We start from the raw sequence: 24254 nt of genomic DNA on the forward strand, positions 1-24254 counted from the left end.
TTTTTTTTTTTTTTTTAAAGATTTTATTTATTTATTTGACAGAGAGAAACACAGCAAGAGAGGGAACACAAGCAGGGGGAGTGGGAGAGGGAGAAGCAGGCTTCCCACGGAGCAGGGAGCCCGATGCGGGGCTCGATCCCAGGACCCTGGGATTGTGACCTGAGCCGAAGGCAGACGCTTAACGACTGAGCCACCCAGGCACCCCCCTCTTTTCATTTTTTGAGAGGATTGTCCTCAGTTAATTTGATCTAAATTTATTTTTTTTTCCCATTTTCAGATATTTTACATTTTATGTAAAAACACTTTTCATTAATGGAAATAGACAACAGAGATATCTTAAAATCTCTAATATATGTCAGATACTTCCTGATAGGGAAATGCAGAGAAATGTAAGATATGTCTCTTTTGCTGTTTTGAGGTTTGCATTCAATTGGTGAGACAAGAACCTGGGATAGGAATTCTTAAACGGAGAGCTGTGAACTCCCAAATTTATGTATATGTGAAATTTTCCGGAGAGAGTGTTTATTATAAATTCCTTTAGATTACTTTTAGATACCCACGATCATAAAATAGTAAGAATCACTGCCCTAGAAATTGAGTATCGTAGTATTTAGTACTTCCTGCAGAATTTGCTTATTAATGCTTCAAAACCAAGCAGAGAGAAAGTGATCAATATTTATTTTTTACTGTTTATTTAAAGCTTAATAGTAGTTATAGTGGTAGTAATCAAAATGCAGGAAGTAAATAGTTCTGCTGCTGATGAAAGTTACCATTAATCTTTAGTGAGAATTGTACGTGTTTAATATCAGGAGTAGTAGATCTATGAAATAATTCTCTGTGGTTAAAGTTTTGCCTTTTGGGGGGTTAAAGTTTTTTAAATCAATAAAGAAGTATCACTCTACTAAGAAAATTTGGGGAGGGAGTATCTATGCATTTGCTTTAGCTATAGGGATGTGGATGATTTGAACCATAACATAAAACGTATTAACAACTGGAACTAAGTGCTATTAAATAGCAAATATGCATTACATTATGCTATAAGATTAACCAAACAATATTCAACAAACTAAATCATCATGGAATAGATATTAATTCATTTTTAACTCACAGGAATAGTTGCTATTGAAAACTGCACCAACTAAACACAGCAAAATATGCTTACCTCCAAATTGTAGAAATTCCCAGCCATCTGCATATGGAAGGGCTTTGCAAGTTTGCATGAGAGCCAGACTTCTTAGTAGAATGCAATTTCAAAAATTTTAGGAAACTCAAATTGCACCAAATTTTCATTGGTGGTATATATGCCTATCCAGAAGCTATTGCCAAAAATTCCTATAGCTTTTGTTTATTGAATTAGTTGAGATTTTATCCGTTTTAGTTTCCAGACCTTTTAAGATCACCTTTCCCTTTTCCTTTCACTCCATCTACAGTCACACTGTAACACTTCTCTAAGTTTACTTGAAGCATCTGCTGCAACTATCCACTGTTGCTATATTTAGTATAATAAAATCCAGCAGTTGTATTAAGACTGGGTAGACAGGTTTAATTTTAAATGTTTCACTCTTAAGATGTTTCTAGTGGAATACTAACGGAATTTATTGGAGGTTTTGTTTGTTTCCTTTTAATACCCTTTCTTTAGAATTAGTAAATTTAACTAATATCTAGCTAAAGGAGAATAACATTTATACTAAATGTTGCTGAGGGACCTGAATAAACATAAATAAATCTTACCTGGTTAGGAGCTTTTCCAAATACCCCAGAACACATGAGTAAACAAACAGGCTTGATAAAAGCAGTTCTTTCAGGGTGCCTGGGTGGCTCAGTTGGTTAAGCGACTGCCTTCGGCTCAAGTCATGATCCTGGAGTCCCAGGATCGAGTCCCACATCGGGCTCCCTGCTCAGCAGGGAGTCTGCTTCTCCCTCTGACCCTCCTCCCTCTCATGCTCTCTGTCTCTCATTGTCTCTCTCGCAAATAAATAAAATCTTAAAAAAAAAAAATTTAAAAAAAAAAAAATAAAAAAAAGCAGTTCTTTCAGTATTGGGGTATGAAATGGAAGTTGTTTTATTGTAGAGTGGTTTTCTTTTTTTATCAGAAAACAATAATTTTTTCTCAGGAAATGTTATTAAGTGTTTATGTCTTATTATGGTTCAACATATATTAAGCTAGTTATATTTCAAAGTTATATATGAAAATTTGAGAATAATAAAATAACCGTAAAGTACTTTCAAGATTGAAAGTCTTATGTCTATTTATATTTATTAAGAATTTGGTGTGTTAACGATAGTTTTAGCATTCCTTTTCCTCACTAACACATGGAAGCAGAAAAAAAAACTTCCTAGTATTTTTCCTTTTTTTTAAACCAGTACCCAACTGGATGGACTCTCTTTGCAGTACTTTTCTAGTACTCTTAGAGTAAAATGAAATTCATTCCTTGGTCTGGAAGTCCATACATAAGCTGGCCCCTGCTTGCCTCTCCTACTGCTCACAGCCTCTCTGGCTGTTTTGATGCTGACATTTTTTTCTCTTCTTACAGTATGCCAGCCTGAGTCCTTCGTAGCATCCTTGCACTTGCTGTAGCTTGTGTCTAGAACATAACTCGCCCAGGTTCTCTTGTAGTTGTCTTTTTGATGTTTAGCTCAAAACCACCTCCCTAACACTCGGTACAAATTACTGTAATACAATGTCATTATCATGCCACCCATTTTTGTTTTCTTCATAACACTTACTGTTATTTGGGATTATTTTACTTCTTTATTAAATTGTTTCTTTTCTGCCTCAGTGGGGATTATAGAGTGTAACTTCGAACTAAAATGAAAGGAGAAAATGTCTTTTTCATTGTACCCTGAGTATTGAAATTCTGGAACATCACTTGATACATAGCACTCATTAAATAGTTGCTGAATTTATGAATTAGTTGTTCCATCTGTAAGTATTAGGTATATTCTGAAGAACATTGTAAAGGACTTTTGGCTTATTTTGGGATAAATGTTGTCAACATTGTAGTATTTCCACTTATTTATCTTCTTTTGCTGGTTGTTAATAAGAAATAATAACTATTAATCTTAATATCTAGAATTACATCTCATTTTTGACAGGTTGACTTTGGCAGAATATCATGAACAGGAAGAAATTTTCAAACTTAGACTAGGACATCTCAAAAAGGTATGTGAAGCATATGCTCAATTTTTAGTTTGTTACCAGAGGTTGTGCAGAGATTGTATTATAAGTCTCTTATTGGAGAGGTCATCTTAAGAGAGAAAGTACCCAGAGTTTAGACAAAAAAAGACGGGTATTTTTAAGTTGAATATATTAAAATAACATTCCTTTACCTTGTGGCAGCGTACAAACATTGAGATGCTGGTAATACCATGTCCCTATAGTGGAGAAGTGACTCCTGGCCAGATATTCAGGTCTTAGGATTACTCTGTTTAAATACTGTTTTTGTAAAAATGCTTCATTTTTAAGATGAAATGTAAATTTCCATATTGTTTGTATCCATTTATAATAAACTGAAATAAGGATAAATTAATAACAAACTTGTTTCTTTGGCTTAACTTTTAAGCTATCAAATGCTTGATTAAATGTTTCAATTAATATATGTACATTGGCAAATTTAGAAGAGCCTAATCATCAGTAATAGTATGAAGTGATACAGTTTATCAGAATGTTGCTATGTGTTGTTACAGTCAATTTTTATAATGTATAGCTTTGTACTGATTTGTAAACTATGAAATTGTAATCAGTTCATTGTTTTTACAGTTCATATTTTTAGTTCAAACCATTTCAAATTAATAATAGAGTAGATTTTCCCACTCAAAATGAAGCTCCTGACAGATGTAAAATTCTTTTTCTTTGGCCCAATTTTTTATTCTGCTTTTTGTCACATTACTTTACATATTTTTTTAATAGGCTGAATAATCGCTAAAATTGAGATAGTGAACTAATCAAAGATAGATAGCTTCAGTGAAGTTGTCTTCCTGGGGTGGGGTGAGGTAGGACAGAAAAACCCATTGTGGTAGCAGCTGCTATCATACTGTGTACTGTTTTGTTTTTTGGAATACTATCAAGGTGCTTCAGACCCCTGCCATTCAGTTACAGGGATAAATAGAAATATATATATATATGTAATTTGCATTAGTGTTTTTTAACTGTGTCATATCTGTCTATGCCCCTGCTCAGAAAAGTTTCAACCCCAAACTACTTTTAACACTAAATTATAACATAATTTATTCTGTTCTTTTTTTTTAAAAAGTGTATTTTGTTTTGTTACAATTTTTCCTGTTCTTTGAGATACAGTAGACAACTTCCGTCTATCCTCTGTAACAGATGGAGTTGTAATGGGACTCTTGAAGGATTTTGTAGTACAGAATTAGTACTGGTATTTGTGTGTCCACCTAAGCTATTTTGATAATGAACTCTTCTAGACCTATGTTTGATGTCCCCTGTAAAGATTTATGAATTATTTTCTAACCAGCCTTTCATGATAATGGGACACTTTAACTGAGGGTTATTATTTTCACATATAATAGTTAATTTTAAATTACTCTTTAGTGATGAGATTTTACATGTGTGTATCGTATTTTATGAAAGCCTGTTATATAAAATCTGAAATTATAAAGCAGTTAAATTAGGAATTGGTGATTTGTATTACAAAAAATACTTCACTTTTTGAAAAGCTTCAGAGAAGGGTTTGCTTTTGGTTTTAGTTGGTTGTGCTTGGTTGATTTTAAAGCTTTCCTGGTACTTTGAAAATACTCGGTTTCTCTGAAGCACTTCTTTGTAAGTGTTCTAAAGTGAGGTATATTTAAATGTCTAGATACTATATAAACAGTTGTAAGCTGTTGTAGAACACTACGCTTTGACTTCTAACCTCCATATTAGCCTCTTTCCCTGTTTGACTTCTCCATTTTTTTGTATTTACTCATTCTTTCTAATAACTGTCCCCGCCATAATCTTTTTCCTGTTTTATTTTTTTCAGCTTTTATCAAGATTTACTGAGCAGCTCTAGATTTCTAACTTTATCTTCTTAACCAGTTTACAATATTACTTTTCTTTGACCAACATCATGGAATATTTTGGGAGAGTGGATAAACTACTAATGCTGAAACATGCTCTCATGTCTTGAATTCTCACATTTTCCTCTAAGAGGCTATTTTGGGTGAGAAGAATGAATGCATCATAAAGTTGTTGGTAGTACCACCAGGGAACAAAATTGAGTTAAGTGGTGTCATCTTAGAGCACAAATAGCAGTTGCCTGCTTACCACTGGATATTAATTTTTGAGTGGCAAAATTAAGTAATAAGCATTAAGTCGCATGTTTTAAAAATACGTTCTTTGGCATTCTAAAGCACACCTGGAAAATAGGCCATTAAAATAGGTTATTCTGTTTTCTAAAAAAGTAGATTGGACACTTTTAACAACATAGAGAACAAGCTTCAGTTAAGAGAAGAGACGTTATCACCTCTATCTTATCAGCTCCCTATGCTCCTGGGTTTATTAAGCTGACATGAACTGTACCCAACTTGTAACTATATAGTTTCTACCATAGGCTGGTTCTGATATATGAATATTTGAGGTCCTTGTACCTGCACGGGAGTTAACCTGTACTGTGTCAGCTTAGGGTTTAGATTTGGAGCCCAGAATACTCTTGCTCTCTCTCTGTCTTTAATAAAAACTCTTAAAGTTCAGTAGAATTATTAGATTAAATTTGTGGGCACCAAAAGAGAAAACTTATTTCATTGAGGAAGCCCATGCTGTTTGGACATATGAGACTAGAAGGCCTATTTACTTTTTCTTGAAATGAATAATTTATGATGTGCTTTGTATTTTATAAAGATCATCATAATAATTGAATAGGTAAACTGAAATATGAAAAAGTATATTTACCTTTGAATAAATCATAAAGTTCAGTTCACATTCTGCACTATTCTGCAGAGTTAGAAATATAATAAATCCAGAGCTATTAGCGTGATAGAGTAAGGAATGAAAGTTAAGCAAAAGCCTCCAAAAGTAAGTCCGTGGCTAACATAAATAGATGTTTCTGGGGCTTAAGGGCTTATTAGTTTTCTCTTCTGAGATTAGGAAAATCACTGTGCAGCATCACTTTTTTTTTAATATATCAAGAATTCTTTAATATTTTCAGTTATTCGGTTTATGAACTCATTGCTTACTCATTCACTAAGTGATTGATTTATTTCCATAGTCTGCCTGACACAGGCATGATTCAAATTCCCATTTCAGGAGAATTACATAATACTACATTTTATGGACTTCGAAGGTTTAACCATTCTGGAGTGAATATTAATGTTAACTTTTTGAATGCCAAGATCTCCCTATGTGTGGTCAAAATAATAAAGCTAGTAGCCGGCAAAGCCAGACATGCACCTTTTTCTTTCCGCTCCCATTTCGTGGCGGTACCTGTACACTCATTCCTACAGTTCTTCTGTTGTACATATAGCAAGTTGATTCATTGTATTCAGAAGAATTAATTCACTTATAGCATTCTTTGCATCTGTCTTAGAATAGTGGCGGTGCTTGCTTTTTGTTTTTTCAGAAACGTGCTTCATTTTCATTGCAGATAAAGGAGAGCAGTTAAATTTGTCTCTTTCCCTCACGTATTATTTTCCTTGAGTATTGTTAGTGACTGTTATATCAGCTAGAATATTTCTTACTAGCTGGTATATTGTTTTCTCTCTAAATTTATTTTTAAAGGTCAACAGAAAAAAACATTTTTAATAAAAACTATACTCTCTAACATAATCTTGCCTTTTATGTAGCTTAAGGATTTAAAAGAATAGAACAGAGAAGAGCTATATAATAAAATATGTGGAGACTATACAAATTATTCTCAAAACAGTTTTTAAAAAATAACTTTGGTAGTAATTATGTACAAACTTACCGGTAACAGTTACCCCTTATTAAAAGCTTGTAGTTGCAGCGAGAATAAATTTCTGTCTTTAAAAAGTTGGTTCTTTGAAGCAAGGCTACTAACTACCCCATTTTATGTACTTGTGCCACATGTGGAATCTGTGGATTTAAGGAAACAAATTCTGTGCCTTTTAGCTCTTACGGATGATCATATTTTGATATACCAGTCTTTGATACATTCTAGATGGGAATTTATCTTTTTGATGTGAGGAGTTCTGCTAGGTTGTTGTTTGTATAGTTCAAATCATTATTCTGCAATTGAAGGAAACTACATGGATATGCTTTTCTAGGATTATTACTAAATTAACACAAATAACTTTTTAAAATAAATCCCTGAAAAATCATCATCCTTGTAATAGATTCTCTCTGTAGCTAATATTTAAATGATATAAGTTACCCATCATAGTACCCCAAAATGATGAGGAAATAAGAATTTTGGAAGTTATTAGGACTAATAACTATGTCTTGCCACTGCGATTACTCAAGTGTGTGATGTGAACAGCATGCAGATGTGTGTTGCCCTTTATTTAGTCTTCAAGTTTTGTCATCTTCTAGACTTAAAATATTTGATTAGCAGTATGGAATATTAAATAGTATTAGTAGGGATTGGCCTTAATGTATGTGTTTTGGGTTGTATGTGTGCATGAGAGGGAGGGAGGGAGAGAGACAGAGAGAGAGAGAGAGAGAGAGATTTATAAGTCCTGAATATAAGTGCTGGAAGTTTTTTTGGAAAAACATAACCAATTTGTAACTGAAACAGGATTAGTCAAGAATCATCAGCACCAACACAAATGTATCTTTGCAGACCAAAGGAATCAGCTAAACAATTTGCAGTCATCTCAATCTCTACTAAAACAAAAATCACATCCAACATGCCACCTGACACCATTTCTTTCTCTCTCTCTCCTTTGCTCCTTGCGATGTGGCATTCATCTCTCCTTGTGCCTCCGTTCTGAAGAGATAACAGTATAGCAACAACTCTGCCACTGAAATCCTGTTCTCTGACCGATATTGGCACCTGCAAAGAGAAACAACCAGTAACAGGCAGCAGCAGCATCAGTATTAATCTTCCATGATGAAATCTTTACAGGTCAAGAACAAGCACACAGCTCTTTTCTCACTCCTTCACAGTGGACCATGCAACTAGTTGAAATGGAAGACAATGGATTGTCTACAAGCCTTTTGAACAGTGGAGAATACAGGGCATTGGTTTTAGGTGAATTGACCCCCAAGTAACTCTTGAAGTTTGATATCTCCTTTGGTCTTTCTTTCTAGAATACCACTGTCATCTGATATATCAGATCCTTAGTATAACCACAAAGAATAAGTTTGCATATGTGACATTTATTGTCACTTGTTTGAATAAAAATATGAAAATAATGAACAGTATAATTCTAGAGGACTTAATCTCTAAATCTGTGTGTTCACCTTTATATTCATGGCCATGACTAGAAGAAATCTCTTGGGAATTCTTCTCTCAATTAAAGCCAACCACATTGTACATTACATTTCTCTAGAACATAAGAAAAGATGCTACTTGTATAAGGCAGTAGTTTTCAGTAGAAGTCTGGTGAAAATACACTGTAGTAGAAAAGGTCATGATTAAGCCCACGAAGAATGTTACAAGGTTTGGGCAAGAATAGTGTTAGAATTCTAAACTTGACATTCTGTCCTTACTACTGTTTCCCTTTTAAAAATGAGTAGTAGTCTATAAAGATGACTTTGCTGAGAGAACATGGGACTGGCTGTAGATAGGAAAACTCCCAGTGTTCATATTTTACCTCCTACTCTTATTATGAATCCATAAACATTACTACTCTGTGTTTCCCCAGTTGCAGTCATACATCTTAACTTGGTGTAGTAGATTTTCAATTACCAAAATGAAAATTTAGAAGTAATATGTGTTTTGCTCCTGTAATGTTTAATATTAATCCAGTTTTATAGGGAATGGAATTTTTTTTAATTTTGGAAAGAATTTTAGAAGTCGTGTTAGCCATTGGTTAGAGCAGAGTTCAATTCATGTTTGTAAATTCAGTCTAGAGATCACTGTTTTACAAAAAAAGAAAACAATTGCTTATCCACTGGCCCTTCCCAATCAGAACTATAACTGCATGCCATTTACAGTTGACCCTTGTACAATCAGGGGTTAGGAGCACCAACCCTCCTCTACCCCCATGTGCACAAAACTCTGCATATAACTTTTGTCTCCCCCAAAACTTAACTACTAATAGCCTGCTGTTAACCAGAAGACTTAACCAATAACATAAGCAGTCAGTTAACACAAATTTTCTATATTATATGTATTATATACTGTATTTTTACGGTAAGCTAGAGGAAAATGTTATTAAGAAAATTATGAGGAAAATACATTTACAGTACTTTATTTGTTGAAAAAAATTTGCCTATTAGTGGACCCGTGCAGCTTAAACCCATGTTGTTCAAGGGTCACCTGTATATTCCTGTGCGTCAAGAGAGTCTAGAATACTAGGCTCTTTCCGTCATTGTGTAGAAAGTTAAATGTCTTCATACTTAAATAAACAATCTGTGAATCCAGCCAAATCCTGAAAAAGGTTCAGAGGAACCCAGGCCGTGCGGAGGACTACAATACGCTGTAAGGCGCGAGGCCCGGCTGTGCTACGGTGTGGTGTGAGCACCTTCCTTCGTGTTTAACATCAAGGAATTTCCAGTACAGCAGCTGTAATTTCTTTTTCAAGAAGTATACTAAATATTTAAATTTTGCCAGTCAGTTGACTTGTTACATTTATTTGCTGCTGGGAAGGGTTTTATTTTGTCTTGTTTAAATAGAATGGAGGAACTGACAGAATCAAAACCTGCCTATTTTAACAGTTATTCCCAGGGGTTTTAATGTAGATATTTATGCATTTGAAGAGAGAATAAAATACCACCCCCACCTCCACACCCCACGCCCTCCCCCTAAAAAAGGAAGAAATGAAGTGTAGAGAAAACATTAAGGTTCTAAAATAATTAAGCCAGTGCAATACATCTGAGGGAGATACAGTATGCTCCCATCAGTAATAACCAGCTCAGTGATTGGGGAGGGGAGTGGAGGGAGCATTTATGTAGTTAGGAATAAACCCCCCTCCCCCCGCCCCAGGAATTTCATAATTTTTGTCCCCTCTCCTCCTCCTACCCAGTTTTCAATCTTACATAATCATACTCAAGCAAAAACAGGGTTATGGGCAATAGTTTCAAAACTGATCTCTGGAAGTTCAGACTTGCTTTATCTATGTGGTTTTTTTGGTTTGTTGGTTGGTTCATATTTCCAATGGTTCATCTCTCTCATATCCATATTTAAAGTATTTGAAAGCATATAATAGAAATAATCTGGGGGCATACAACAGGGTTAAAGATGAAGTAAATTGTTAATGATTTTCTTCTTCCTAATTTTTTTTCTGCACTGCCCTTTCTTTCCATTAGCTTTTAATAGTGCCTTTGTTAATTTCACCTTTCATTTTCCTTGTGATAAACTTTTAGAATGACATTATAGTTTATGAAATTAAAAAATTTGAGGACCTGCGGATACCAGCTTTTGAGGGATTAATATTGTTCATATTACTAAAATGAATTTGGAGTTAAACTTTTTGAAACCTCATTCTGAACTAGTTTTCCTAGACCAAGTAATGTTACAGTGCTATTGAATAGGCTCTTCAAAGTGATATGCTTTTCTCTTCTTCTTCCATCTTCATAATATACAGAATTTCTTTTTTACCAACTCTCATTGGTTATAGGCAAGCTGAGAATGATTATCAAAATACTTTCTGTCTTATCTTGGCTTTATAGAAAAGCAGCTCTTTGAAATTGAGGGTTTTTTGTGGATATAACATGTAATATACTCAAGATTTGTTAAAGAAATTTAAACTAGTATGTTTAATTTTTTCAGGATATGTATCATTTTTACATGTGAAAATGCATTTTATAACTCTTTAAGCTTTTATAGCTTTAATGCCTACACACCCCACCTTTCTTTTAGTAATTGCTGTTTTAAAAATCGCCATTATGGGAAATGCACAAAAATCGACCTAGCGGTTTTTACCTGGCATTTTAGAGATTCTGTATTACTGTTACTGACTTTTGGCTTAGAAAGTTGAGCCAAGGGGATATTAAGTTGCCAGAAAAACTTTGCTTACAAACAGAAAGCATTTCTATGTCAAACTTCTGCTGAAGGACAAATTGTTTTGGTTAAGTTGCTGTGGAATTTGCCTTCCATATAAATTTTTTAAAGTTAAAAGTTTTGGAAGGTGGTATGTTTTGCAGGTTTAACAGTGAGGCAGTATTGAGATCTGTTGTTGTATACTTACATGACTTGGGTTTTAAATGAGAATATTAAGAGCTCATTATAAAATAACTGTTAAAATAGCTGTAGTATATACTGTTAAATTGTCCATTGCTGTATCTTTCTGTTTGAACAGAAAAGAACTGTGTCCTTTTACTGTGTGTGATCACCAAACCTACCTCTCTCTCTAAAAGTCTATTCTTAACTCGTGTGTCTTCTAGACCTCTGCTTTAACTGCTCAGCTGGTGGATGACTAGAGGATTGAAAGTTGCTATTATTCTAGTTGGATTATCTCTTGTGTTTTAGTAATCTGGCCTAGTTTTGCCATGGGTTTGAGGATTCCATTCTATAATGAACTCAGGTCAGTTGTGAGCCTGGGTCATACTTGCTTCTCCTGAGCCCTCTGAAAATGATTAATTCTGAGGGCAGCCCAGAGATTAATGTTGATCTCAAGCCAAGGAGAGGATAGTCTACAGGATAGATCTTTGGAAATGACTGCACTAAATATAAATCAGTTGATGAAACCACTGTATTCTAGACTATTGTACCCTGGGGCCATACCAAAACTGGGCTTTGCCCCTTTATATAAAGAAAGGGTACTAGGCCATATCGTCCTAACATTCGCCTGAAAGTATGTGTATTAATCTGCTTGGGCTGCCATAACAAAATACCAGAGACTAGGTGTCTTTAACAGAAATTTTCTCACAGTCTGGAGGGTGGAAATCTAAGATCAGGGTCCATCCAGCAGGGTTCAGTTTCTTGTGAGGATCTGTTTCTTCCTGGTTTTAGATGGCTGCCTTCTCACATGTCCTATTCTCTGTGCTCCCACAAAGAGGGGACAGGGTGGGCAGGATCTCTCTCTCTCTTCCTCCAGATAAAGCCACTAATCCCATCATGAGGGCCCCACCTTCGTGACCTAATCTAATTCCCAAAGGCCCCATCTCCAAATACCATCACATTGAGGTTTAGGGCTTAAACATATGAATTTTGGGGGAACACAAACCTTCAGTCCATAAGAGTATGTATACTGCCCCCCCCAAGTGGGGTTTAAGAGTTGCAGAATTATCTTGCCCCCAGAAGTGTGTCACTTTGGTTTAAAGTCCAAGATGTGTGAAATAAATAATAAATTACAATATGTTAGATGTAAATATGTTTCACTGACTATGAAAGAGTTATATCTATCAGTATATAAGACTTGGTTATTAAAAAAAGAGAGAGACTTGGTTATAGTTCCTTTACTTGACATTTCCTCTTACATACAGAGGATCCAATTTTTTTTTTTTCCTAGCGCTTCTGACTTTTGTTTTTTCCTGTAAACTTTATAATTCAAACCAAATGCAGCTTGCCTGTGCTTTTAGATTGTAAGATTTTATGGGCCATATCTGCCATGTTTTATAGAGGACAAAAAAAGTTTGCTTAACTGACACAGACCTACATTTTACTTTCTTTAAACACTAAGTATTTATTTTGCAATATTGGTTACTGCCATTGTATAGACCTCTGAAGATTACCAAAAAATATTAAGCAAATGTAACTGTATCAACAATCTAGTTGAATCTCATAAAATATATTTATTGACTCAGTAAAATTTAATTTCTATAAATACTCTTTTGATATAGTATCCCCATACTACAATTTCAAATAAAAGTTAAAACAATTATTTCAGTAGGTATCCTAATAGACATTTCACAGTTTTATCGGATATTTAAAATTTCACCAGCCTACCAAGTGTTTAGTAGCTTCCTACATGTGTAAGAATCACAAGTTTTAAGACCACAAATGTTAGTAATATGGAAAGAAGAGGTTACCACTTTCTATGTTCTGTGGTATAAATGAATTTGAATTTTTTTCATACTATGGACATACTTGTATAGCCAGTTTCTTATTCTACTTTATATGTCTTTATAAATTAAGACACAACTAAGCTGTGATTTGAGTCTCATTCCAAAAGGTTTTTAATCTATTTCCTGTCCTTATAATGAATCTTCAGTTATTTAATCCCCTAGAGTATTTATTACCTTTACTTTTTTCATTAAAATAAATATTTGTGACTGAAGCTGTATAAAGAAATTTCAGTTAAATTAAGACAGTTTGTTTAGTCTATGTATTTAAAAAAAAAAAAAACTCCCCAAAATTCTAGAAAGGTTTATCTTCATTTAAATTTACTGTGAAAGTTTCTGTTTATCATCTAATGCCTACTCCATATTAAATATCTCTGCAACAAGTAGTGGTTTTCATTTTAAAATAATAAAAATAACCTTAAGGGTCAAGTAGAATGCAAACAACATACTTAGATTTAGTTTTTTTTAATATGTGAACATTTGTTTTTCTTTATCATACTTAGAATATTCCTTTCAGTTTAAGCCTTAGATAAAGGTGTTATACCCTTTATAGCTCTTATTATCTGCTTTGGAGTGAAATGATATTTATATCTTCAAAGTAAACTTCAGAATTATTTTTTAGATAAAGGATTTTTTAAATCAAAGATAAATCATTAAAATAAAAGGAGCTAATATACAGATATGTTTAAGTGTAATATAGATTTGTAATGGTAGTAGATACACATTTAGGCCAAGGCAATTTGTATTTGTTTATTTACTCAACAAATATTCAGAAATATAATATTGGGCATTTCTAGAATTTTCCACCGAAATTTGATATATCCTTATCTGTCCCTTATGTAGTATTCAAATTTATATTGACAAATCAAAGAGATGTATAAGATGGGTGGTTGTTTATTTGGGGTCTGATTCTAAAATGTTCTCAAAATTGTATATTTTGAGACCTGAAAAATATTTATCAAAATTTTTATATAAAATGTTAAATTTCTTTAGATTTGCCTAGAGCTGCTCTGATAACTGAGGATCTACCACAGCTATCCATATAATTTTTGTTTTAGAGTCTCTAAGATTGCAGTGGGATTTATCCTGAGTGGTCAGATTGTGTGTGTGTGTGTGTGTGTGTGTGTATTTCAGACATTCTAAGGTCTAGAAATAATCAGTGGTTCTGTCTTCTTCCTTTCTTCCTTTTTTGACTATTGTAAAATACCTTCATTTGTTTTGTATTATTAAATTATTCCCTCTTAAATTAAAATTGGGATGTACCAGAAATAAAACTTTCATCTCATTTTGTATTATAAGTCAACCTCAACTACCTTGCAGTCATTTTCAGTTTAAATATTCTAAAAATAGATTTCTTGTAGTACAGAATAAAACTCAGCATCTCATTAGGTATAGATTTTTATGTGGAGGATGGTTTCTTGAAATAGGCTTTTGCCTTATCTCTTTCCATCTTTCAGGCATTGAAAAGTGCACTTTGGTCTTTTAACTCAGTGGTACTTTATAATATACTATTCTTCCTGTCACTGTATAAAATTGATGCATGGGTAAAAATATCTCTTTTTATATTGCAAATAAATTGAGCTTGTTATAGTCCCCTCTCTTCATTTTCAGGAAGAGGCAGAAATCCAGGCAGAACTTGAACGTTTGGAAAGAGTCAGAAATCTTCACATTCGAGAGCTCAAGAGAATAAATAATGAAGATAATTCACAGTAAGTCATTATTCATATTTTACAGTTTTACGTGATAAAAAGTTTTTTCTCTCTGTGGAGAGCATAAACACAATATTTCCGTGTTGGGGGGCCTTCTCAGAACACTCAGAAAAAGATCCAAAGTCCTTCCCATATTTTCAGAAGGCCTTGTATGATCTGGTCTCTGGCCACCTCACCAACCCCACCATCTCTGTCATCCTCCCCTCATTTATATCTTGTACACAAGCCGGCCTCCTCGAACATGTTTATTTAGCACATTCCCATCTCTGGACTTTCGTGCTTGCCATTTCCTCTACCTGAAGTGTTCTTCCTCTAAATATCTGCGTGGCTTATTCCTTATTTCACTCCAAATGATCATTAGAGAGGCTGTCCTTAGGCCACCCTGTATAAGATAGCAGTTTTTGCCTCACTCCATCCCTTCTCTCAGTATCCTTGCCTTGCTTTATTTTTTCATAGCATTTATCACTACCTGGAATTACAGATTTATGTTTCAGTTATTATTGTCTGTCTCCTCACATTAGAATGTAAGCTACATGAGAGCACAGACTTAATTTTATTTTTGCTATATCCCCAGAGCCTAGACCAGTGCCTGGCACATGCTAGGCCCAAAATAAATGTTTGTTGACTGAATACCAAAGTTAATATTACAATAGTGAAGGAGAAAGTATTTCAGCTAGCAGTAGTTCAGTAAGCCATAGTTGAAATTATTTCAACTAACAAGATTTATGCAAAAACTGTAGAAGAAATAGAAGTTTAAGTTATAGCCTCTGTCCTTATCCTTGCTTATCAAAATGAATGCTATAGATATTAAATGCTAAAGGAACTCAAAAGAGGAGAAAATAACTGAGGACTGGTGGGAGCTTTATGAAGAAGACAGAAATTAAGCAGCAAGGCACTACTTGGATTTAACTGACGTAAAGGAGAGGAAGAGTGTCTTTTTATACTTTATAAGACTTGTGTCATTTAAAGCTTCATGACCTAATATGAATGTCGCAATTGGAAATGGCCAGTTTCTCTTATGAACTATAAATATCTTGCTTAAAAGAAGGCCTATTCATGATCATTTGTTTATGTATAATTCATAAATATACAGATCCTTCCTGTGCATAAGGTGAATGAAATAATATATTTATGGAATAACCCAAAATGTACCAGATGAAAATTCTAATTAAGTGGATAGGACAAAACTAATTTAACAGTTGTCTCTTCTGAAAATTATGTTCAAACTTATTTGTGGATATGACTTAGTCCACTTGATGAAAATTAAGTGAATTGTTATAGCTTTACATTTCACTTTAAAAGTAAACAGAGGAGTGCCTGGCTGGCTCAGTCAGTAGAGCTTGCGACTCTTGATCTTGGGTCGTGAGTTCGAACCTCATGGGGGTAGAGTTTACTTTAAAAAAAGCAAAAACAAAAACTTAGCAGAAACCTCTTTTATTAACAAGTTCTTCAAGAAAAGAAATTGTCAAAGCTATATTCGATTGATTTTGAATGAAATAATAAAATATATTTATACCTGGAATTAATAAAGCTATCATCGTTTTTGTTTTTGTTTTATTTCAAGAGTGCACATTTTGGAATCACATTTTTCCGCTAAGCCCTGTCATGTATTAACTGTTGACCTGAGCAAGTGACTTAACTTTTCTGTGCAGTGGTGCCCTCATCTGTAAAATAAGAGATAGTAGCAACGCCTACTTCATATGGTTGGCTGAGAAATAAATGAGTTAATACATGTGAATGCTTAATATATAGCAGGAGCAATAAATGTTACATAGTAATGAGTATTATCTGTGAGAGATTTTCTAAGTTTCTTTTTAAAGCTTTCATTTTTTAATTGGGAATTGAAATTTTATTTATAGAAGTTCAAAGAGTAAAATTTAATCATGCATGAAGGCCAATTTATACATATAATTATTTTTAATCATATGTCAGTACTACTGTAAAATCTTGATTAACCGTACTCCCAATATAAAAGTATATTTTTCCATGGGAAATAATTCCTACTGAGTAGTTGTGGGATTTCATAAAGCTCTTAGAAATACAGTAGTTGGTAAGTCTTTATCAGAGTGCTATTGGTTATTGAACCTGAATGTTTAGCTAAATGTTAAGTTTAGTGAACACCAGAGAGTTCAGATTGAAAATAGTCATGCAGGTGGAGAACGAAAAGCAGTATAGGATGGAACTCACAATTAGCAGAAGAGTAACTGAGAAAGAAGTAACTCGAAGTAGAAGAGAGAGTGGAACTTTACTGTGGAAGGAACCTTTTTTATGTGGTTTTATGTGCCTAAGTATCTTTTTCTCCCACCTTAAGGTTCAAAGATCACCCAACGTTAAATGAAAGATACTTGTTACTTCATCTGCTTGGTAGAGGTGGCTTTAGTGAAGTGTATAAGGTAATATAGACTTTTTTTCTGTTCTTACACTAAAATAGCAAAGATATAGGAGTACATGGTTAAGAAGTACTTGTCTTTTATTGATTCATTTTATGATTTTTTGACTGATTTTTATGTCCCAACCCTCATTACAAAAGAGCCTGATGGCTTATGTTGTCTTATCTCGAGTGGAGAATCTCCTTGCGTCACGCTGATATCTGGTACCTCGTTACTAGCAGCCAGTCCGATACAAATAACACTCATTAGAATCAAGAGAGGCAAATAGCCATTTAATATAGTACATCTATGGAAAGATTGTACCCCTTAATTTAAACATGTGTCACAAGTCTTACATGTCTTGAATTTACCCAAATCTCTACCTATTTTAAGGCCAGTGTTTCTTAAATGCACCTGTATAAATGTAGAAAAGTTTTTAGTCACCATGTTCAGTGTTTTGTATCTTCTCTTTTTTCACTTTACATTGTATCTTTCTGCCCAGCCTTTAAATTGTGTAGTTCTGGGGCGCCTGAGTGGCTTAGTCCATTAAGTGTTGGACTCTTGATTTCTGCTCAAGGTCATAATCTCAGGATCATGGATGGGGTTGGGTTTAAGGCTCAGCGGGGAGTCTGCTTGTCCCTCTCCCTCTGCTCCTCCCCCCCTCCAACTCACGCACTCTCTCTCTCAAGTAAATAAATAAATCTTTAAAAAAAACAATTGTAGTTCCTAAAGTCTTTTATCATTCTATATTCTCCTTTTCAAATACAGGTTTCCCCAGCTATCCAAAAGTAGAGCATTCCAGTGAGACCATTCATAAGCCAAAACGGCATAAAGGGAAGTGTATCCCCTGCTTTACAAAGTTTGTGTGAGGCCTCTTCACTTTTTTACGAAAGACCTACATTAGTGCCTGTTTTTCCTAACTGAAAGAAATCCAAAGAGGGTTTTCACTCTTTAAACAAAAAGCCATTATTGTAGCAGTGTACATAATATCCATCCTGCACTTTGCTTCTGAGCTCCATACCTCCTGTTGGTATACATGACTTAGTCTTTCTACCTCACATGGATGCTTCATATGTAGTACAAACTCAGGTCTGACACAGAAGTTATCTTCCTCTTCTCCACGCTTTTTCTTCTAACACTGCGGCTTCCCACAGCAATACATCCATCTGTCCATTCCCTCCAGTGAAAAACCTAAGGCCATCCTTCACTCCACCTTTTCCTAACTTCCTTTCCTCAACATAAAACCAGTCCCTGGTGCCCACTGCTAACTTGTATCATTAAGCTCTCAATCCAGCAGTGACCCTTCCCTCTCTCTCTCAGCTTAAGGCCTCCTTGTCTCTTACTGGCATTGCTCCCTGAGCCTCCTAGCTAACCCCCTTCTTTAGGGCTCATTGAGTTTCTCCAGTTTATTGACGTATGCTGCAGCTGGAGTGGCCTTTTTATAAAATGCAGTCTGATCATCTCACTCACCTGCTTATAAGCCCCAGGGGCTTCCCATTTGCTCTTAGTTAGGATGAAGTCTTATTAAAGGTTGTACCCTCACCTTCAATTTAATTCCTGTAGAAGACTTCCCTGTTGGTCTCCCTTTTATAGCTCCTTGTTGACACTTTGTGCTTTGTTTTGTTATGTATTAGTATAGTTAGTGGTTAAGAGCTTGGGTTCTAAAGCCAGATAGGCTAGGTTTGAATACTAACTAGTACTGATTACTGTTTACTAACTGTATATACTCGGGCTTAGGACTTACCATCCTCTGCCTCAGTCTTCCATCTGGAAATACTAACAGTGCCTACATCATAGGATTGTTGTAATGATTTTTGTTTTTAAGATTTACTTACTTATTTTTGAGAGAGAGAGCGAGCGAGCAGTGGGGAGGGACAGAGGGAGAGAGAAACTCCATGCTGAGCACAGAGCCCCTCGCAGGGCTCAATCCCAGGACCCTGAGATCTCGACCTGAGGTGAATCCAAGAGTCAGACACTCAACCAACTGAGCCACCCAGGCGCCCCAGGTTGCTCTAATGATTAGATGAGCTGTATCACAGGAACATTGGTGCTTAGCAAATGTAAGCTCATCAGACTATTCTTAGAAATCCTGACAGTGAGGCAAGGACTGTGCCTTCTTAGTTTACTGAAAACAAACCTGGATTCTAATTCTGAGTCTGGGAAAAAATAATGGGATTTGTATTCAGAAAACTTCAGTTCTGATCTTTGTTCAACTGTGAACCATTTTGTTTTTGTTTTGTTAAGTTGGACAAGCATTAAACATCATGGGTCTAACCTTCCTCACCCATCAGGAGTGATCTGTGAGCTCTCTTCCAATTCCTGGTTCTCTGATTCGAGTAGTAGTTCCTTCTCAAGCACTTAATGGTTCAAGGAGGCTTACTCAGGCCACAAAGTAGAAAAGATCATAATGGCATGGCTCACTCTGGATCTAAAAATCACCAAAAGTACAGTTAGCACTCACTCGGCCTTAAAGTTAGTTGCCCAGCTTCTGAGCTTTTTGTCATGACCTTTCATGACAGCCTTCTGCCACTGCCCTATAGTATTTGCACTGTTTCTTATATCACAGATAGCTGCTAAGAGGGGCATTTCTTTTTGAAGAAAGGGCTTATATAGGAAATAGAAAATGCAGATTGGGGCCTAATAACTTTGTTCAGTACTGACCTAAATACTAAAGACCACTTTCTCCAACCCCTTCAAAGCCTTTTCATGGTTGCCAGGTCCACTGGGAAACAAAGCAGATTGTGAGTCAAAAAAATACAGACTTTTATCTACACCAAGGTGGAAAATATTGAATCAGTTGCTCAGTAATTGACCATATTAGCCTTATGGGAAGGGTATACTTTACTCACCTAATCTTGGGAGAAAGATGTGTCATATATAAGTCAATATATATTGATAATTTTTATGAGTGCACTTAAAATTTTATTTTCTATTCTCCTTTATGCTTTTTTGCATTCTCACATGAACTTTTTAATCTTTTCTCTTTAAGCTTTTAATAATGTAATTAGCTAATGTTTAACACTTTATGTGTTTTACCCCATTTAATCCTCTCAACATCCCAAACTTTATAAATGAGACTGAGGCTAAGAGAGGGTATTAGCACAGAGTTCTGTAGCTAATAAGTTTATCTGACTCCAAAATGAATATTCTTAACTACTGCATCCTGTATTATTTCTGATCTTAGGCTTTTATAATTTTGTGACAGTTTACCTTTCTTGTTTATTTTTAGGTTACCAGTTGATGGGGGGGAGTAGAGACTGGGGACCTTCTTTCTAATATGTAAATTTTCAGTGTTGTTTTTGTTTTGTTTTTTTAAAAGGGGCACCTTTGTCTGTAAATCACAGCAGAACCAAAATTACTAGATCTCTCTTAAATGACATTCAAGTGGTTTTTGTTTTTAGATTTGTAAATTACCTGACACCTTAAAAGAATACTGATCATTCTTAATTTTTTTATGTAAGAAATAGGCTGATGATTCAGACAAACCAGTATAAAACCTGTTTTTGAGACAACCAGTAAAAATTGAAGACAAGTTGGATATTAGAAGAGATTTTAAGGAATTATTATTGATGTAGATAGGTGTGATAATGATGTATGGTTGTGTTTGAACAGTTTCATAATCAAAGTTTAGAGTTTAGAATTTTTTAAACAGTTGGAAATCGTTACGAACTTGTTTAAAGAAGTGGGGAGTTGCTAGGAAAGGTAGAGGAAAAAGTTTTGCTTTATCCAGCCCATAAAAAACACACTAAAGCCCTCTCTTTGTTGGCTGCTTACTGCTTTTGCCACTGTAGAGGAGCCAGATCCATATTAAAAAAAACAAATAACAGCTTTATTGTTTTATCTTGATTCAGTATATTGGCATTTATGAAACCTGAATGTGAAAATTCACATTAAAGTTTTCTCTGATGTATATGATGGAATTTATATCTTGTTCCCAATAATAAATGTGTTGTTAAACTATATATAATCATAGCAGAGATGATCACCAAAAACTGTAGTGTATATTCTAATTCCATATTGCTATAAAAATTATCACCAAATTTGTTTTTTAAATCTCTTTAGCTATTCAGTTGGTCTTTGGTCCTAACTCTTCTATGCCTTGAATCCTAGGCTTTTGACCTCTATGAACAAAGATACGCTGCTGTGAAGATCCACCAGCTTAATAAAAGCTGGAGGGATGAGAAGAAGGAAAACTACCACAAGTAAATAGTAATACTTTCTGGTTTTTATCAAGTGAAAATACATTTAATAGTCATGGAGAATAAATATACTCTCTCTTCCTGTAGACATGCCTGCAGAGAGTATAGAATACACAAAGAACTGGATCACCCTAGGATAGTTAAACTCTATGATTATTTCTCCTTGGATACAGATACGTAAGTGAATATAATATTTAAGAAAAAATATGTTTGCTTTTGCTTTCCTTATTCTGTAATGATGATATATTCTTCATTTCATCACTGTGATAAGGAATTATTGGATAATGTTTTAGGTCTAATTTTTTCTCTTCTTCATTGTAGGTTTTGTACAGTATTAGAGTACTGTGAAGGCAATGACTTGGATTTCTATCTGAAGCAACATAAATTAATGTCAGAGAAGGAAGCTAGGTCTATTGTAATGCAAATTGTAAATGCACTAAGATATCTCAATGAAATCAAACCCCCTATTATACATTATGATCTTAAGCCAGGTAATTAATAAAATTTGTCTAAATTTTTTAAGCTCTAAAGACTGTAGTTTTTAAAAGTCATATTAAGTTATGTGAAAACCTGCTTTTTGGTGCAGTTTATTAAAGTCAATGGAATACTAGAAGAATTTAAAATGCCCATTGAATCACATTTTAAAATTATATTTTAAATTTACATTTTTTAAATATATATCTGTTCCCCCAATGTCAGCTAAAGTAGTAAATATAATGTTTTTCATCTATGTATCATTAAAAAAAAAACTTTATATTTTGTTCTTAGGAAACATCCTTCTGGTAGATGGCACAGCATGTGGAGAAATCAAAATCACTGATTTTGGTCTATCCAAGATCATGGATGATGATAGCTATGGTGTAGATGGAATGGATCTAACTTCTCAAGGGGCAGGCACTTACTGGTAAATGTATAATTTAAAATATTGAAATTGTCTAGATTACTTTTTATGAGTTTAGTTTTTGTTTCCATATATCTTTGAGATTACAGTGGTGAGGGTACTAATATGAAGTTTGAGTCAAGAGGGAGATTACTGTTGTCAGTCTTCTTTTCTCGTCGGATCTTAACTGTAAATATCAGCAAAGTGAAGGGAGAAGAACTTGGCATTGGCAAGTGACTTAAGTGTCTATTAGCCAGGAACTCGTCACATGGAGAATCATGGATTTTCTTCTGTATGTTCAAGTGATGTTTATCATCAGTAAAAATACTTGTATGAAGATCACATCCTGACTATTACAAGCAGTAGCCATAAGCATGAAGTCCTCTCTGTAGAGGTTCTGTGGTGGCAGTTTATATTGGAGATGGAGGTTTTGTTGATCATGCATGGGAAAGAAGTTTGGAATATTCTTAGTCTTGGACTTGGCTCTCAGAAATCCCTTTTCATAACTTCATACATATAAACTCTAGATAGAACTGTAGATTCACAGGTCTAAGTCTGAATGAATGTCATTCCCTTCAGAGTACCTAGGTGTTGACAAAAATCACTTCAGTGTGAATTTTCAAACTTACTGTCAAATTCACTTGAAGTAGAGAATATAGACTATAAAATTTCAAAACAAACTTAGTTTAGCAAAAGGAGTAAGATTGTAATTGGAGAGATAACTGTACTCAACTTTATTGAACAAGATGGAGACTACAAACATAAATGTGACATTAGGGTTTCTGGAACAGTCTTTGCACAGCTTAGGCACATAATAACCAGTTCCACAAGATGCCCTTGGTCTGTATGAACTTTTCATGAACAGGGATTAGTCATGTTCATGTGTTCTTTTAAAGCCATTTTACTTTCAAATTCTGCTTGTAGCATTTTCTAGGAATATGAGTAAGATAATAGATCATGGATTTTTCAGCCCATATTAAAGAAAATTGTCATTCAAACTAGTAACCCCCTAAAAGTTGGTATCCTCAATCAGTAGTCTTCAGACATTTAGCAACAAGTCTCCTTCATAGAGCTCTGGATTCCGTGGAAGATAGCTTAAAATAATAGATCATCCTTCCTCTGCAGAGACTCCCGCTATATTGTTTCCCTCACACTCTGGTTTTGCTTGTGGAGGGCTGAGCAAGGAGATTTACCTCTGACAGGTGGGCTGGAGCATTTCCATGTAGTAACCTGGAATGTATTTCCCATAGAAACATGTTTTGAAAAATGGTTAGTTTCCTACAGTCATAGTAGCTTTTTTAGCTTTATATTTGGTAAAGTGGGATGTCCTGTACAGTCTTGCAGGAATACATGTAAACTATTTGTCAGTATCACTTAGAAGAAAATCAGTTTTGTCCCTCATTCCCTCTCAGGTCTCAAATGCAGTCATTCACTAAATCCTGGTGGTCATTTCTTCCCAAATAGCTTTGGTGTCTTTCTTAAAATTCCTCTCCTTGCTTACAGCTTTTTGTCTCAAGAGACAGTGTAGCATAGTGTTTAAGAGCCATTCTTGTTTCATAAATCTACACAAAATATATACTTTTATTCATAAAACAAATCTGGCTTTTTACTTGATTTGGGGGGTAGGAAAGGATTTACATTACAAATGAGTTATTGGTCATCTTTGGTGGTTCTATTTCAAGAAGTTTGTTTTTTTTTTTAAGAAATCTGTGCATATCTTGCTGAAATTTAAATGATTTAAGCATAGTATAAAACTAAAGGAAAAGAATTAGATTCCCATTTAGCTGTATTATTCCTTTTCAGGATTTTATAGTTATCTAAATTTTAGAGGTGGGAGATGCTTGCATCCCTGCTGGATCTTTTTATTTAAAACCTAAGGTGTGACAAATTTATTTTTACCTATCCTTTATATAAAATTATGAAGTTACAAATAGCACTTAAAAGTAGAAAATGGTGGGCGCCTGGGTGGCTCAGTTGGTTAAGCGACTGCCTTCGGCTCAGGTCATGATCCCGGAGTCCCGGGATCGAGTCCCA

At 34.6% G+C, this 24254-nt stretch overlaps 1 protein-coding gene across 4 annotated transcripts in view; it reads left to right on the top strand.

Annotated features, from left to right (window-relative positions):
* The window catches only part of TLK1 (tousled like kinase 1), a 154127-nt gene that overhangs the window by 120116 nt on the left and 9757 nt on the right, over nt 1-24254 (top strand). For all 4 annotated transcript variants that reach the window (XM_032408318.1, XM_032408322.1, XM_032408325.1 and 1 more), the window contains 7 exons: nt 3097-3163; nt 14675-14772; nt 17084-17165; nt 21252-21343; nt 21428-21517; nt 21662-21831; nt 22109-22244. In XM_032408318.1, coding sequence (XP_032264209.1) covers nt 3097-3163; nt 14675-14772; nt 17084-17165; nt 21252-21343; nt 21428-21517; nt 21662-21831; nt 22109-22244 — 735 coding nt within the window. The remainder of the gene's footprint in view (nt 1-3096; nt 3164-14674; nt 14773-17083; nt 17166-21251; nt 21344-21427; nt 21518-21661; nt 21832-22108; nt 22245-24254) is intronic.

This window comes from Phoca vitulina, unplaced genomic scaffold, assembly GCF_004348235.1.
Source record: "Phoca vitulina isolate PV1807 unplaced genomic scaffold, GSC_HSeal_1.0 scaffold1, whole genome shotgun sequence".
In the NCBI taxonomy this organism is placed as follows: domain Eukaryota; kingdom Metazoa; phylum Chordata; class Mammalia; order Carnivora; family Phocidae; genus Phoca; species Phoca vitulina.